We start from the raw sequence: 16,112 nt of genomic DNA, 5'->3' as shown, positions 1-16,112 counted from the left end.
CACACAAAAGTGACCCACGCTACCGCAGCTGGTTCCTGTTTTCAGGCCCTGAAGGCTCTTATTTTTCCTGTTTCCCGCTCACCTGCTCCGCTCCACACTGCTTCTGCCACTACCTCTCAGAGAGGCTGCTTCAGAAAGGCTACTTTCACCATCGATAGAAAAAGTGAATCATTACAGATACGTCTTGAAAACAGTAACTAGACTTTCTGTTTTCGTGATAATCCTCACATCTGTTTAAAATTAAACAAACCGGTCACATGGTAACAATTTATTATTAATGAATGTAAACAATAATACATATTTACATATTCAAAAGATGAGTCAAAGGAATAGGTCTGGACTTTTGTCACTTTAAGCGACACTGACTGTTCATCTTCAGGCTTCAGAGTTAAGAACTATAGTACTGCAACAAGTCCTCGTCAGTGGGTTTAAGAATCTTCTTTTCAGGCATGTGCACTACCCAGCCTGGTGACAAACCGAAAAAGATCTGTCGGGGATCTTTCCGCTCTGCTAACATTTTACATGTTGTTTCCACAGAAGCGTCTGGTAATGTGTAACCGTATTTCTTTGCGAGCGCGAGCCGGGCAGCCTGGATCTTCTCTGGATCAGCGAGGTATCCTCGGTTGTTTGCATCCATGTAGTATGGAAGAAGGACTTCACCAGGTAACATGCGCTTGGGAATAGGCTGGCCAGCCATAAAGAACGGCACTGGCTTAATCAGGATTTCTAGACACACAAACACACATGTTAGCATTACTGTGAGCTGTTATAGGGTTTTTCATCCACTTAATAACAAACAACTTGTGAACAACCAATTAGCAGCTATTATACAGCATGATGCAATTCATCCCTTAACATTTCTACAAGCCTGCCCAATTTTGTCCTTTCTAATTTCTGACGTCTTTGGCTTGGATCCACTTTTACACAATGTTAACAGTAATGGCAGGGAAAATTCAAGCATTTGTTTTCTTTCTCTGAGACACCGAAAACTTGGACAGAGCTTCTTTTCAATTTGCAAATAAATTAATATCAGTTTAATATTAGTAATAAGTTCTGTTACGTCAGCTAACAGACACCTGAGCTGGCTAGCATTGCTTTTACAGGTCCAGCTAGCCACCCAGAGCATTTTAGTACAAAGACACTAGCTGTGACTTCCAGGCTTAAAAGCAATGGCTGGGTTTACTCTTTGGCTTTACAGTGAAGCATATGAGCAACAAAACCACAGCAATAAAAGCTTAATAATTACCATCAATATGTTTCAGGGTATTTTTGTGGTAATAATATTCTTGGCGATATTTGAATAATTTCAAGAATATACTACTGCCATGAAGGTAAACATAGTGAACAAAAAAAAAGTTTTTAAAAAGTTTTTTGTTTGTTTTTTATTTTGTTAATAAGCAAGAATTTGAGATAAAATAATAAAAAAGGAACCAATATAAATGATAAAATTTGTTTAAATGGGCATTTATATAAACTGCAGACATAAAGAACTATACAAAAAATACCCATAAAGCAACCCAAATACAAATTAGACTTTACTCTAAACTTAGATGTATAGTAACATATTAGAACTACTTTATTACTGTACTTAAATACTAAAATGCTGTATTGGTGTCTTACTTCCACTTTTACTTCCCTACATATTTACGATGAGTTTTATACTTTGATACTCTGATACATTTTTATACTGCATTAAACAATAAAACATGTTATGAACCCACAGTATTACTAAAGCTGGAGCTGTAGATGCTCTGCGCTGTCACCGGGTTTGATGAAGCTCCTTATCACTTAGCGAAGCAAGCCATCAAGATGAATTTTTAATAAAACAGCTAAGCTCCTATTCTGCTATTTGCTCTGAGAATTTTCCACTGCTTTCTGTAAAAACTACAAAACACAGTACTGTACTTTTACTTTCAGTACTTCAGTAGTCCTTTTTTAATAAACTACTTGCAATACTCAAGTACTTTCAATAAGTGCGCTTAAAGAACACTAACTTCTAGTCAAGTCACTTTTTTGATAGAGCACTTGTACTTATACATAAATCTGGGTCTCTAGTGCTTTATACACGTCTGACCCCTACTGCCCACATACTTCTAGGTGTCCTTTACTTTAGCATGGACGTTAAGCAATACATCCACAGGAGGGCAGCTTAGAGTCAGTGTCTAACCAGTGACAACACACTAACTGCATCAAATATAAAAGAGGCAGGGGTGTTTTAAATTTCTGTAAACATTGTATAAATAGTCTGCCATTAGTTTAATTTCTGAGAATTAGTTTAAGCTTTCAGAGAATGTGACCAAAAAATAACGAAAAAAAACAAAACAAAAAAACAGAGTATTAAAAGAAGGCTCTGTCCGTATCAGTGCTAACCATAAATTAGCCTTTGGTTTAACCGAGATCATAGTGAAGTATGTGCAGTTGTACCTGGTCCACAGCTGGTGAACTACCTTAGCCTCAAAGCTCTAGTGCACTAATATTAATCTTATATCTTAAAAATAAAAGTGATACTAAGGGATCATTGAGCACATTTTTTTTTTTACAAAAAACACTTTTGCAAGAGCTTAATGGTTAAATGGTCCTTTAAAGTTTTAGAAGAAGGTGACATAAATGCTCTTTATGTCCAAAAAAGGTCATTTTGTAGCATTACTCAACTCTGTGCAGCACCTGTATGTGTCGGAACAAGCCCAAAATTACTTTCAGATTTTTCTTTAAAGTTTTAAGTTGACAATATTTCCAAATAACTCAACAGTGTTTTTACACGGTTATCTTGGTGCTAAAGTAGTGCATGTATGCATGCATTTATGCTGCTGACTCACGTAAGCTGCGCTGATCGTAGTAGCTGGTTGTGATTACTCCACCATTGCGTTCCACGGCAGCAATGGCTCCTTCAGATGCTCTTTGTACTTCCAGATTCACCTTAGCACTGAATATGTCAGCTCCCTTTTAAATACAGAGAAAGAAACATGTTAGTCAAGTCTCCTCAGGATGCAGAAGCTTTTTAACTTTAGAATCTAACATATGACTAACTGCTGCCACCTTCTGGACAATCTGACTCCTTACATATTGCAGCTTGGTATATATGAAGGGGAATCTTTTTAACAGTGACATGTTATTTATGTAGGCTAAAACACTATATAAAACCAAACCCTAAAAATAGATGTACTACAATATAGTATTTTAGGTGCTATAAACTATGTGATTACTAATAAAGATTAAAGCCAAATCAAAATGCCTACCTGTTTCAGAGCCTAAAAACAATATTTCCAGAATGAGTGATTTTTGTTTTATAACAGACTGAACCCAGAAGTACCTGAATAGTAGTAGCTGAGAAATATAATAAAACCTGGTCATAAACCACACCAAAATCAAGAAAACCCAAATCAATGTATATTTTGAACCACATACACTCTATGGACAAAAGTTTTGATACACCTGCTTACTATTTGCTTGTTTTAATATCAGTGTTATTATTAGCTCATCTCAAATATACTGGATGGAGAACCATTATACCAGAGATTTCATACACAAGTAGATTTATAATAAATGATTCTAGAGAGGCTTATTCTCTTGCCAATATTTCTTTACAGTGTGTAGACAAGTTGTGTTGTCTAAACAAATGATACTAACAAATGAACAAACCATCATCTGGTGAAATGATGATTTCCTGAAAGTAAAATATACTGTGAATGTGAACATACCTCATCTACAAGCTGAACACCGTAGTCTCGTTTGAGAGGCTGGATTGTGATCCCTCTACTATTAACCAGCTGGGTGAGGTCTATAGGCTGAGACGGGTCTATCCGGCCTAAATCTATCAAATACTGCAACCTCCGCAGAGACAGTGGAGGGTACTGTTGCCGCAGGCTAAAGAAAAAACACACCGAGAAAAATATAATAATGGTTAAGATAGTGTAAATTTCTTTTATTAAGGAAAAACAGGTAAAACCGCAAATGTTTTTATTTTACCTGTGTCCCTCATTGTAGCCATATTTAGGAATGATCAGGTAAAATGGGGTCTGTCCCCCTTCAAAGCCCAGACGTGGACGGTTCCCACGCTGTCGTTCACCTTTGTGTCCTCGTCCACTCTTATTCCCACCATGCATACCACGACCCCGGCGCTTCTCCTGTTAACACACATGGTAGATATATGAGCCACGGCCACAGACATGGTGAATCTATCATCTGCAATGCTTCAGTATGTAAGAAAACAGACAGAACAGGATGGCACAAATTTGATATGGGTTGGTTTCAATAGGATTATTCTATTCTGTCAATTATGCTATGCCAGGATAATAGTTGCTTACTAAATATAGTAATGGAAACAATATATTTAAGGCATTTTTTTTTTATTTACTTGAAAGAAACAAAAACTATAAAATCACAAATGCAAATATTAAACATTACATGTATGTTTAAACAATGTTGCCTACCAGCGTTTAAGCTTTTATAAATGGATATTTAAATGTAAATAAAAGAATCAGTGTTAGATTGGACAAATTTAATTATATTCATGTTAGTACGTATTGTATTAATATTGTAATAATTTGAGTTACTGAGTTTAACTGAGAGCTTTAATGGAGAAAATATCAGCCAGTGTAGCATCATAGTGTGTGTCTATGTTTTTGTGTGTGTGTATGTGTGTGTTAGGAATCTGAATCAGAATCTTTTCCACTCGATTCCAATCCTTTGAAAATTACGAGATCGGCCAAGATTTCCAATCACATAATCGGATCGGGACATCCCTAAAATAAACACAATCATGACCACGATTATAACATATTATTAAGGTCATGTCCATGTATTGTATGATAAGTTAATAATGTAATTATTGTGACAGGCGTAGTGTTTATTTGAGTTCTTGATATAGTCTCTCTGATTAATCAAACATTCACTGCTTGATATTTCCACTAGTGGTTTTGGTTTTAATGTAGAAGTAAATAAAAAAAATGCAATAGATTTATTTTAATGCATTAAGTTTACACTATTATATTTATTAAGAAATTATTATCCTAGTCCAATATAAGATTTTCACAAACACATTTTTGTGATAAAATGGTATGTTTTGATCGTTTCAATAATAATAAAAAATAAATATATATATAAAAATAAGCTAAAAAAAAAAAAAAAAAGAAACCAAAACAACTTGCATGGGTTCTTTTTTTTCTTCACTGCCAAAGTATCGGTAGATACTTAAACTCACTCAGAGGGAAAAATTGTGATTGAAATATTCCTAATATTGAGTTGTCGTACAATAAATGGACATGACCTCAATAACGTGATATTGTCTAATGTGTTTATTTGTATGTTTGTTCACTATACATCTCTGGAAAAAAATTAAGAGACGATTTCAGTTTCTGAATTAGTTTCTCTGATTTTGCTCAAACAAAATAAAAAATATTGTCATTCAGAGCATTTATTTGCAGAAAATGAGAAATGGAGTTTCTACAGTTTTCATGCATCTTGGCATGTTCTCCTCCACCAGTCTTACACACTGCTTTTGGATAACTTTATGCCACTACTGGTGCAAAAATTCAAGCAGTTCAGCTTGGTTTGATGGCTTGTGATCATCCATCTTCCTCTTGGTTATAATATTCCAGAGTGTTTCAATTTGGTAAAATCCAGAGCTGCATAACAGCAAGAAAGTATATATTCCCCAAACTATGATAAATTAAAATTAAGTTGACTTTAAAGGGGTATAATCGCTTTGTTATGCTATTCTATTCTCAGTATTGCAGTGGTATTTAATATTCTTAAAATGACAATAATATGGTTTATACCAATAATTTCTGGGAAGGCATATCGTCTACAAAAAAAATCTTATCATGACAGGCCTAAAAATCACAAATGCGTTTCAGGTGAAATGTACAGTGAAAAACTAGTTTTCCCAACTGGATTACCAGTACAGAGCTCTTTTACTGCATGACCAGCTTCTCAGCCACCTTGACCATTAAAGACCAGGTTTGGCCTCTAATCATCTAAAGGTTGCCAGATTTCAGCAGGGATGAAGAGAATATCAGTATGGAAAGAATACTGTAACACTGTAGATATATCTAAACCTGGACCTACAGCTAATAAACAGAATATCTGTACAACACTGAGCTGGACTGGCTGAGATGCTAACTTAGAAGCTAATATAATGTCAGCTAGCCTAGTTAGCTTAGCTTAGCTTAGCTAGCTAACATTACAGAGAGCTCCAGCACAACACCAGCACTTACATTCTTCCTCGCTCCAGGATTGGGTCTAAGATTGGCTAGTGTTATCCGCGGTAAACTCTTCACTATATCCAGAGTTTTTCCTCCTCCAGTCCTGGATACAGACATTTTTCTGACCCACTCACACACTCTCACACAGTCTCACACACACATCTATGCACCCGTCAACTTTCAAGGGCGAGTGTCATGGCGGAGAAGCACGTGGTTCAGCCCGAGAGGAGAAATCCCACTTCTGGGTCTGTTTGTTTGGTAGATGGACCACTAGAGGGCGCGCTCAAATGAGTCCAAAACGAATGGGATTAAAATGATTAACTGAACAAATCAGAGATTTAAAAATGTTGAATACATTGTATAATGTAAATTGGACTCGTTTCCTGAAATTAAAACATTATAACATGTTTCAGTACCAAATACAGAATTTGGAAAGCTTTTCAACTCTGGTTAGGAGAAGACAGCAACACTGGTAACTAACTTTTTTATTTATGAAGATCTGTTGGGCAAACTCCCATCATATTGGTGTAGTCGCCTCTCAACTACAAGGTTATGGAAGTAAAACAGTCTAACTAGCGTTTTAAATGTAATCGAATTTGAATTTATTACACTCTGAGACTTCCATACAAGGTGCAGAACCTCTTTCTCCTGTTTTGCACCATGGTCTTGGAATAACCTTCAAAACAAATTGGCTTCCTTGAGTGGGTTTAAACTTTGGTAAAGAATTATGTGATGGAAACATGCAATTTCTACTCATAAGTGCATTCTGTTTTGTACTGTTTTTCTTTGTGGTTATATTAAAGTTTTTTTTATTTATTTAAACACGTTGTTTTAACTTTCTTTACCTGTAAATGGTGTGCTGTCTTGCCCAGGTCTCCCTCAAAAAAAAGAGATTTTAATCTGATGGGACCTCTTGGTTAAATAAAGGTTAAATAAATAATTAAATAAACTCTAGCTCCAGCAATCCTCGCTGCAAAACCCTTTTATTGTATAAAAAGGGCAAACACGTGTAGGTGTCTTTGGATATTTTAGCTAAATACTTTATTAAACTTTAATAAAAGGAATACATTTCCTACACAAACAGGTAGTTAGTTTTTTTAATTCGTATTTTTAGCCGTTTAGCACCATTGACCCACATTCATTCAGGACTCAGTCGATTGCTCCCTCTAGCGTTTTTCACTCATATCATCTCCATAAACCAGTTCTCCTTTAGCGCCAATAAAAAAACATTTAAGCAGAAAAGCTGTAAAACTATAAAAAGTACAAATATATGTATATGCATATATTTATTACGCCACCGTGTAATTAAAATATAAATAACGTTACATGGAGTCGGTCAAAAGAATCAGTGATTGTTGCCAGCTGTCTATGAATACGAATTGCTGAGTGCTGTTTGAAAAATTACAAATGGGTGAATATTTTTTACCCGGTAATTTCTGGCAAAATACATGATTTATGCGTTTTTTGCAAAAGATTTATGAGCCATTATAAAAAAGAAATTATCCTCATGGAGATGCCGGGGATTGAACCCGGGGCCTCATACATGCAAAGCATGCGCTCTACCACTGAGCTACATCCCCATATAGACTTAGAGCGCGGATTCTCGCCTCTTTAACATGAGACACCCGTTTATTTTGCTTTCTTCAATTCTGTTTAGAATTTAAACACAAACTTTATATAATCCTGGTCAACACAACATTTTAAATGCATTTTTTTATTTAAATGAAATTGGTCCATGAATCTTAACACGGCTTCTAATGAGTGTATTTTACAGGGCTCTTAATGCTGACACTTTTTCATTCGTGTTAGCTAGGTTAGTTTAACTAATGTAAACTAACGTTACAATATATCAAGTCTGATAATCATCACAAGAGAGTGGTAATAGAAACTGCATGTAATTACAGGATTTATACTCTGTTGAGATATTCATTAGCATAACAATAAAAGCTGAAAAAGAAATAAGATCAAATGTTACAACTACAAATACAACATTTTGTTTTCACTTTTTGCAAAATACTAAGCAATTATTGTCTACAAAATCAAGATGCTATTGTAAATGCATTCAAGTGCCTTTTACTTATGTATATTTATTGTTTTTCACTGTACAAAAATTAACACACATTTTTTATGTTTAGGACAATTCATTAAAATGCTTTGGTTTTGAAAAGATATATATATATTTTGTTTTGTTTTATTTGTATCTTTATTTAACGAAGTACATTGTACAAAAGGGATTGTATCGGTCATTTTGATCATAAGTGGAACACAGTTCAAGAGTATAAATTGCTCTTTAAATAAGTTATATAGTTAGATTGCAAGATTAAGATTAAAAACAAAGAATATAGGAGTTATTTATTTGTAATGTCTATATAATTTTGCTATTCACATTTTAATACATAAAAAAATCTGAATAAAAATAACTATTTTCTGAAACTATTTTCTTAACAATAAATATATTCCTTTAAGAGATTATCAATGGTTTCATCACATTGCTGACAAAATAAGGAGTCTGAGTTAGTTCTAGAGATAAAACTCATTGATTTATGCTTTTTTTCTACAGTTCTGTTCCAATTATTACAATAATAAAAAAATCTTATTTAAATGTTTTATGATCCAGCTGTGTTGATCTGATGTCTAGATTTAAAATATATTTAATTGTAAAATATGAATTATGAAATTTTTATATTGTCATTTGTGTTACATCAGGATTTTAGCTTTAAAGTATTTACAGCCATGTGCCCACGATAAGAAAAAAAAAACATGAATGATATTGTGGCGTGGAAGAGGAAGGAAGACCCGTGAGACTCATGCTGAATGCTCAACAGCTCCTTTATTGAACAGGCTTACCACTCACTTACAGTTTTTAACAAGACTAGGAGAGCTAAGACCATTCCCCCACAGAGCTCAAACAGCCCAAAGGCCACCAACCCAGCTGTGTGTCTCCCAGATGGCAGATCCAGAGTGGTGCCCACCCTCTCTGCATAACCCCTCCCAAGGGAGATGCCCCACCCCTGTCATCCTCGCACACAGGAGAACAGAAACATGCCTACAGGCAGCCACACACACACAACCCAGAGCCGCCACAATATCCTCACTGAACAGAAATCAGCCAGAAATGTGTATGGGTTCAGAGTTAACAGAGACTTCCACTGTTTAATTTGAAAAAAAAAAAAAAAAAAAAAATCTAATGTTCTAAACCTCTTTCCAGTGTCAGTGTTGTCAGTTTGCTATTCCACAAGCTTAAACAAGCTGCAACATATTCTTTAAATTTATCTATGGAGGACAGATGTTACTTTATTGTTTATAAAACTCGCTAATAAAAAGCCACTGATCAATAAATTAAGTGGAAGAGTCTAAAGAAGCTGGAGAATAAGATGTTCCCTGTGGGTTTCACTGAAATAATGTTAGCAGGTTAATTGTTTGACACCATCCTCCAATGCTGCACTACTGTAGCTAAATTCCTCAACACCGCAGGCAAACACGTGCAGCTCATGAGCCAATCAGGACGAACGCATGGAAAATAACTGCAAATGCACCAATCAGGACACGGTTCGATAAAACTGAGGGGCAGGGGGCGGGACTTCCTGTGTAAATGTTCGTGTGGTGGGTGGTTCGGGTGCTGCAGTAGAGCTGATCCAGGGTCAGTTATCTGTAGCGCTGGTTAACTGTGAGCTGAGATACGGGCTGATCTGAGACCCGCGGGCTGTGTAGGAGCAGGACACGAGCGGAGGGTCACGGTGCGGCTCTCTAGCGTGTTTTCAGCTCCGCGGACACGGAGAGACGGTCAGTCCGGACACGCAGCGCTAGATAACCGCCGGACTCGTTTATATTTACACTGATTTAATTATATAATAGAAACACAGTTCGCGGGTGTTTCTACAGCTCGGTCTCGTGCTGTCAGGCTGGAGGCTGGGGTCGGCGGCCCGCGGGCTGAGTCGGGGTGTGATTTCTCGTGTTGAATGTAACGCTCCGGTCCGGTGTATGTGCGGTAATAACATGTCAGCGCCGCTGCCCGCGATAGTCCCAGCAGCCCGGAAAGCCACTGCGGCGGTAAGTCAGCGTAAAGGAACCCGGCTGTGTATTTATAACACCTGTCCTCAGGGCCCTAAACACACTAGAGCTACTGTGACTCTAGTACACTTGTGTCAGGTGCTCATTCATTCTTCTTCATGTTTATTCGGTATGTGAGGAGCTGTAGTAGACTGACACTCTAAAAACACCTGGGTCTAAAAATATTTGGGTCTCAAAACATGTAAAACATCTGGATCATAAAAAAAGATTTGGGTCTAAAAACATCTAGCGTTAGGTCTAAAAACATTTTGGTTCTAAAAACATCTGGATCTAAAAATGTATGTGTCTAAGAATAATTGGGTCCAAAAACATCTGTGTTTAAAAACATGTTGGTTTAAAAATATTTGGGACTAAAACATCTGGGTCTCAAAAGATGTAAAACATCAGGATCTTAAAAAGATTTGTGTCTAAAAATAAGTGGGTCTAAAAACATTTGGGTCTAAAAATATTTTTGTCTTAAAATAATTGGGTCTAAAAATATTTGGGTCTAAAAACATTTGTGTTTAAAAAAAATCTGGGTCTAAAAATATTTGTGTTTAAAAATATTTGGGTCTAAAACCATCTAGTGTTAAGTCTAAAAACATTTGGCATATCTGTGTATATAAACGTGGATCTAAAAACATCTGGGACAAAAAACACCTGTGTCTAAAAACGTGTGTCTAAAAGTAGTTGGGTCTGAAAACATTTGGGTCTAAAATATTTGGGCCTAATAATATCTGGGTCTAAAATAATTTAGGTTCAAAATATTTGGAATTAAAACATTTGGGTATAATAATATCTGGATCTAAAAAAAAATGTCCTAAAAGCATCTGGGTGTAAAAACATGCACAAGATAATACAGATATCATATTTATTTGCATAAAACCTATATTACTACTCAAGTGTCACTGACCAGATGTACAAAACTTGCAATTTCAAATTTCCTATTTGTTTGGGTTACTGTTCTTTTATTACCATAAATTTCATTAATGCTGGGAGTGAATGAAGATAGGCTTCGGGTAGGTAATGCAGATTTATTTTATAGCTCTTAGTTACCAGTAGTAACATGACTGTGTTTCTAAATTTTCAGGTGATCTTCCTCCATGGCCTAGGAGATACAGGGTAAGTTACAGATATGACATAAGATTTGCACAGATGTGAAGTTTGGTGTAGTGGTGCGTATGAGGTAATTTTACATTGTGCAACTATCAGTAACTCTTGTTTTTCTCAGGCATGGTTGGGCTGAAGCTATGGCTGGGATCAGGACCCCACATGTAAAGTACATTTGCCCCCATGCGTATGTACAATGCACATTTTATTTTTTATTATTGACATATTTCTGATTTATTTGTTTATTATTAATACACACCACTGTTCAAACATTTGGAATCAGTCATTGTTTAACAATAAAACAAGTACACTTAAACACTTAAAGGTGTAGGAGTTTCCTATCCCCACTGTGGGAAAATAATGGAATTCTGCCCTTATTTGATGCCGACAGATTATTTTAGTATATGTTATTTTAGAATTGTTCTGCACCAAGTTTTAAAAAAGCACACTGGTTTTATGTGTTAGAGAGACAGTTGAGTGTGATGCTTGATCTGCCATTCAGAACCCCCCTAAAACACACAAAAAATCTTGTAGTTATATAGATGAGGTGGAGGGGTTATAAAACAGAATAGCATTTTCAATGTTGGTTAAATGTAGGTAAAAACACTGATTCTGAATACATGAATAGAGATTCCAAATTATTAAACATTGTTTAAACCTTTCAGTATTTCATTTGTTTCTGACTTTTGCCATTTACTGCTCTAGGCCCATCATGCCAGTTAGCCTCAACATGAACATGGCAATGCCCTCCTGGTAAGTCTCATCTATTTTTTAATATTTTCTCATTATGATACACCAAATGCTTTAGAGTGAGCTGTTCAAAGTATTATTTCTAAGATGCCATCAAACCATGTCTTCATTTTTAGGTTTGACATTATTGGTTTGAATCCAGATGCAGAGGAGGATGAGACGGGGATCAAAAAAGCTGCAGAGAGCAGTATGTCCATCTCTAGAGTTTAGTTTAGTAATATACAAGATTAAATTCACACTAATAAGTGTGTTGAATGTCTAATGCATGTTCTAACATCTGTTTTCTATTTTAGTCAAAGCTTTGATTGATCAGGAAGTAAAGAATGGAATTCCATCTCATCGAATCGTACTGGGTGGCTTTTCTCAGGTGAGAATACAAGCAATACTACAGTATATTTATTGGAGAATTTGTGGTTTTTTGCAGTTTTTTGCAGTTACTCAATTAATTTGTTTAGAGAGGGGACCAGGGAAGGGGTTTTGTAGGCCTTGTCTGATCATAAGTGATGCCAAATGTGTGTTCTATTCTTTTCTATAAGAAAAGTGACATGAAGCTATTTCAGATATTTAATCAACCAATCATGTGCCAAAATTGTTCACATTTATCATTAGAATTGGAGAGAAATATGATTCCAGTGATTTTGAGCATAGCATGCTTGTTGGACATTGTTTTGAGTATTTCTAGAACTGCTGAGATGTTTAGAACAACAGTCTCTAACAGAAAAACTTATTTCAGCCAAGATCAGAAATCTGAGGTTGCAGTGGGCACATTCCCATAAAATCTGGACAGTTGAAGAATGGAACAAATGAAAAAACTGCCTGGTCTGCTGATTCTCAATTTCTGCTGAATAATCCATGAAATCCATGGACCTAACCTGTCCATTGTCGATAGTCCAGACGGGTGTAGGTCCTGTAATGGTGTGGAAAATGGTTTCATTGCTTATTTTGGGACTGAAGAATTGAGGCTTGAGGTTTTCAGAGCAATACCTTTTGTTGGCACTCCTGTTCAAATGGGTTATTACTATATTGTTCCTAATAATGTGCTTAGTGAGTGTATATTAGCAGAAATAAGATGATGAAGTCACCCTTTATTTGGCACCCTGTATCTGTCAAAATGAAGTACACACTATTTACTTTAAACCAAATGATTTAATAAAAATGTACTCAAAAAGGTTTCAACAACTAAATAGAATGTTTATTGCTGTTATTGTAGAGATGTCTTTAACTTTTTTTCCAGTGCTGTAAAACATTTACTGACCAGTTGAGTTTTCCTAGATTGTGCTGTATTAATATGTATATTTGTGTGTGTGTTTAGGGTGGAGCACTTTCTCTCTACACAGCTTTAACCACTCAACAGAAACTTGCAGGAGTTGTTGCTCTGAGCTGCTGGCTTCCCCTCAGGAACTCACTTTCAAAGGTAGTGTGCTCATGTTGCTCCTGTGTACATTTTGAATCTAAACCAGAATAAAGGCAGTTTATCTTCTGTCACTGAGAAAGTTTATCGTTGATGTGAGGAAAAAAAATTAAGGAATTGTCAATTGTAGTATCGTACATGTCCAACACCCCTTTTCTCACTTTCCGTTCAATTTTTGCTGTCTTTTTATTTAGAAGCTGTTAGTGGGGTAAGCTTTAGTTTGCAGTTCTTTGTGGACATGAACCGATTACGATACACCTTGAATAAAATTGGTACAATTCAGCTTTCTTTGCTCTGCTCCACTATAAATGTATTTTATCTTTGCCCTTTATCTTTTTGAACAGTTAAGATACAGAAAATTTTTTTAAAGAATATTTTGTGAATTTTATTTAGTCTATAATCAGACAAATAGCCTTGAATTGGCCTTAACTAATCTTATTTCTTCTACGCCTTTAAAAGTTTTGATGAACAGATTTAAAAAAGGTCCAAATGAGTCTTGAATCTCACATTAATTCATATAATATAATATTATAATAGTTGTTTTTGGTCTGACAACAATGATTGTGATTTTTCCCAAAATGATTGTGCTGTAAATATGAAATAAAAATGTTATTGGGCCTAGGTTTTATTAAACTTTTTTTTTACTTAGAAAATATTTTTTAAATGGTTGGCACATGTTTATACATAGTATTTTGAGCAATGTTATAGAAAACGTATTTTTATCAACAAAGAATTATGTTTGTTAAAGACATAAAAAAACACAAAAAACATTTAATTTATACTTTTAATGGTTCTTTAAACATGTAAAATAGACAATGCTAAAATTAATGCAAGTAAATTGTGAAGGTTTTTAAACCATCAAAAGGTTATATATCTTTTTTTCTCCAAACATGTTTCTTAATGTCATTGCTTAAGTCATATTATGTGTATTTAAATGTTATATACATATACATACACTGGCAGACTCAAGGGGAGGGCAGGGGAAATCCTCAGTGCGCCCCATGGTTGAAAAAGCATCACTAAGTGGCCCCTTGAGAGGAAAAAAAGAAGTTCCCTAATGGCTGCCCTTCTTGTGGGAAAATTTGGTCAAATGCTGATTGGTGCCCATTCTTGCAATAAATTGTGTGAAGGGTTGTTGTGTGCAAGACATTTCCTAATGGTGCCCTTACAATAGGATAAACTGTATTTGACGGTAAAGGACAAAGTAAGTTGTTTTTAGTCATGGCAGAAAGTTTAAAACCCATTAATCTTTATATTTTCACCCCTGAAAATTAAACTACAGGGCTGCCCCCTTTACTGTATATTTTGTTTATTTTCTGTGTGATCATGATGGTTTCTCTCTCTCTCTACAGTCAGTTCTTGGCAGTAATAAGGAAGTTCCAGTATTACAGTGTCATGGGGAGGCAGATCCTCTGGTTCCTCTGATTTTTGGCTGTCTAACGGTGGAGAAGCTCAAGACAATGCTGAACCCCAACAACATTACCTTCAAAACATATCCCAGGATGCCTCACAGTGCTTGCCCAGAGGTCTGCTGCTTTAAACATGCCCACCATTCACTTCTACTGATTTTAGCTTTGAGAATGATTTTGAAGGATATAATTGAATGTTTCTCTTCTTTCTCAACAGGAAATGATGGATATAAAGCAGTTCATTGAGAAGCAGCTTCCTCCGATTGACTAATCAGTAAAGCCTTATGGATCGTGTGTACTGATCGTTAATTCCAGACTCTCCAGCTGCTATTTTTTCATCTGACCGAATGGAACACATACCAACACTCCCACACCTAACGGACTGAGCGTGATTGTAGTATCAATATATAATACTAAGCCTAACTGGAAACATCCTCAATTATATCCTCAGAGTCAGCCACAAACAATCATACAATAGTAACCTCTGACTGACACTGTAACCTGTTGCTTAGGGTAAAGATGGCTTGTCACAGACATATCACCTGTCAGAAATACAGATTCTAAGACTACTGTAGGGCTCATGAAACACAGCAGTCAGATCTGGAGGGCATTCGCTAATATTACAACAAAGCCATCTGTTTAAAGTAAGGTGTTTAGTTTATGGTAAAGGGCTTCTAATGTCTGAATTGATATAATTAAAGTAAATAATGATGCTTTGAGATGGCTGTGTTGTATTTTTGTGTTAAGAGTGCTGATGAGGTGTATGTACAGTTCTGAACACATCTAGAATCTGACATAACAATGTCAGTATTTTACTGGGTATGATCAAATCGGTTGCAACAAGGCAAGCAAACCAATAAATTGCCTAGGGCCCCTAGACGAGCAATGGTTATGAATTAAATGCAACAACAAAAAAATGTGACCCCCGCTTTACTTCTGTGACGGTTAAAGTACAACAACACTGTTACCAGAATCCCACACAAGGGAGCCCCTCCTGCTAGATGCTGACTGTAGTAAGTCAGGTTCATCATTCCTGCAGCTGATTCTAACAATCAACCATTTTGCTTGGGGCCCCCAAATGCCTTGAAACGACCCTTAATACGATCCAATACAAACAAATTATTTACTGGTCAGTGATGGGCTTATGGCCATCCTTTTCTACTTCTGGATGGTACATGG

At 35.8% G+C, this 16,112-nt stretch overlaps 2 protein-coding genes and 1 non-coding gene across 3 annotated transcripts; 1 reads left to right on the top strand and 2 right to left on the bottom strand.

Annotated features, from left to right (window-relative positions):
• Positions 1 to 253: 253 nt before the first annotated feature.
• Positions 254 to 6,415, bottom strand: mrpl15 (mitochondrial ribosomal protein L15). The gene is made up of 5 exons (XM_007231077.4): positions 6,216 to 6,415; positions 3,967 to 4,124; positions 3,699 to 3,864; positions 2,817 to 2,940; positions 254 to 726 (listed from the first exon to the last, which is right to left on the bottom strand). The coding sequence occupies exons 1-5, from the start codon at positions 6,318 to 6,320 to the stop codon at positions 389 to 391; spliced, it is 891 nt and encodes a 296-aa protein (XP_007231139.1). The 5' UTR covers positions 6,321 to 6,415; the 3' UTR covers positions 254 to 388.
• A 1,296-nt stretch (positions 6,416 to 7,711) lies between these two features.
• Positions 7,712 to 7,783, bottom strand: trnaa-ugc (transfer RNA alanine (anticodon UGC)). The gene has a single exon. It is a non-coding gene; the product is annotated as a tRNA-Ala (tRNA).
• Positions 7,784 to 9,818: 2,035 nt separating this feature from the next.
• On the top strand, positions 9,819 to 15,652 carry lypla1 (lysophospholipase 1). The gene is made up of 9 exons (XM_007231078.3): positions 9,819 to 10,253; positions 11,344 to 11,375; positions 11,485 to 11,550; positions 12,069 to 12,116; positions 12,230 to 12,300; positions 12,407 to 12,480; positions 13,426 to 13,527; positions 14,877 to 15,050; positions 15,151 to 15,652. Exons 1-9 carry the CDS (start codon positions 10,185 to 10,187, stop codon positions 15,202 to 15,204), a joined length of 690 nt encoding a protein of 229 aa, XP_007231140.1. The 5' UTR covers positions 9,819 to 10,184; the 3' UTR covers positions 15,205 to 15,652.
• The last annotated feature ends 460 nt before the right edge of the window (positions 15,653 to 16,112 follow it).

This window comes from Astyanax mexicanus, chromosome 8 (genome assembly GCF_023375975.1).
Source record: "Astyanax mexicanus isolate ESR-SI-001 chromosome 8, AstMex3_surface, whole genome shotgun sequence".
Classification (NCBI taxonomy): domain Eukaryota; kingdom Metazoa; phylum Chordata; class Actinopteri; order Characiformes; family Acestrorhamphidae; genus Astyanax; species Astyanax mexicanus.
Note: the sequence above shows the minus strand (reverse complement) of the source record. Positions and strands in the feature narration are given on the sequence as shown.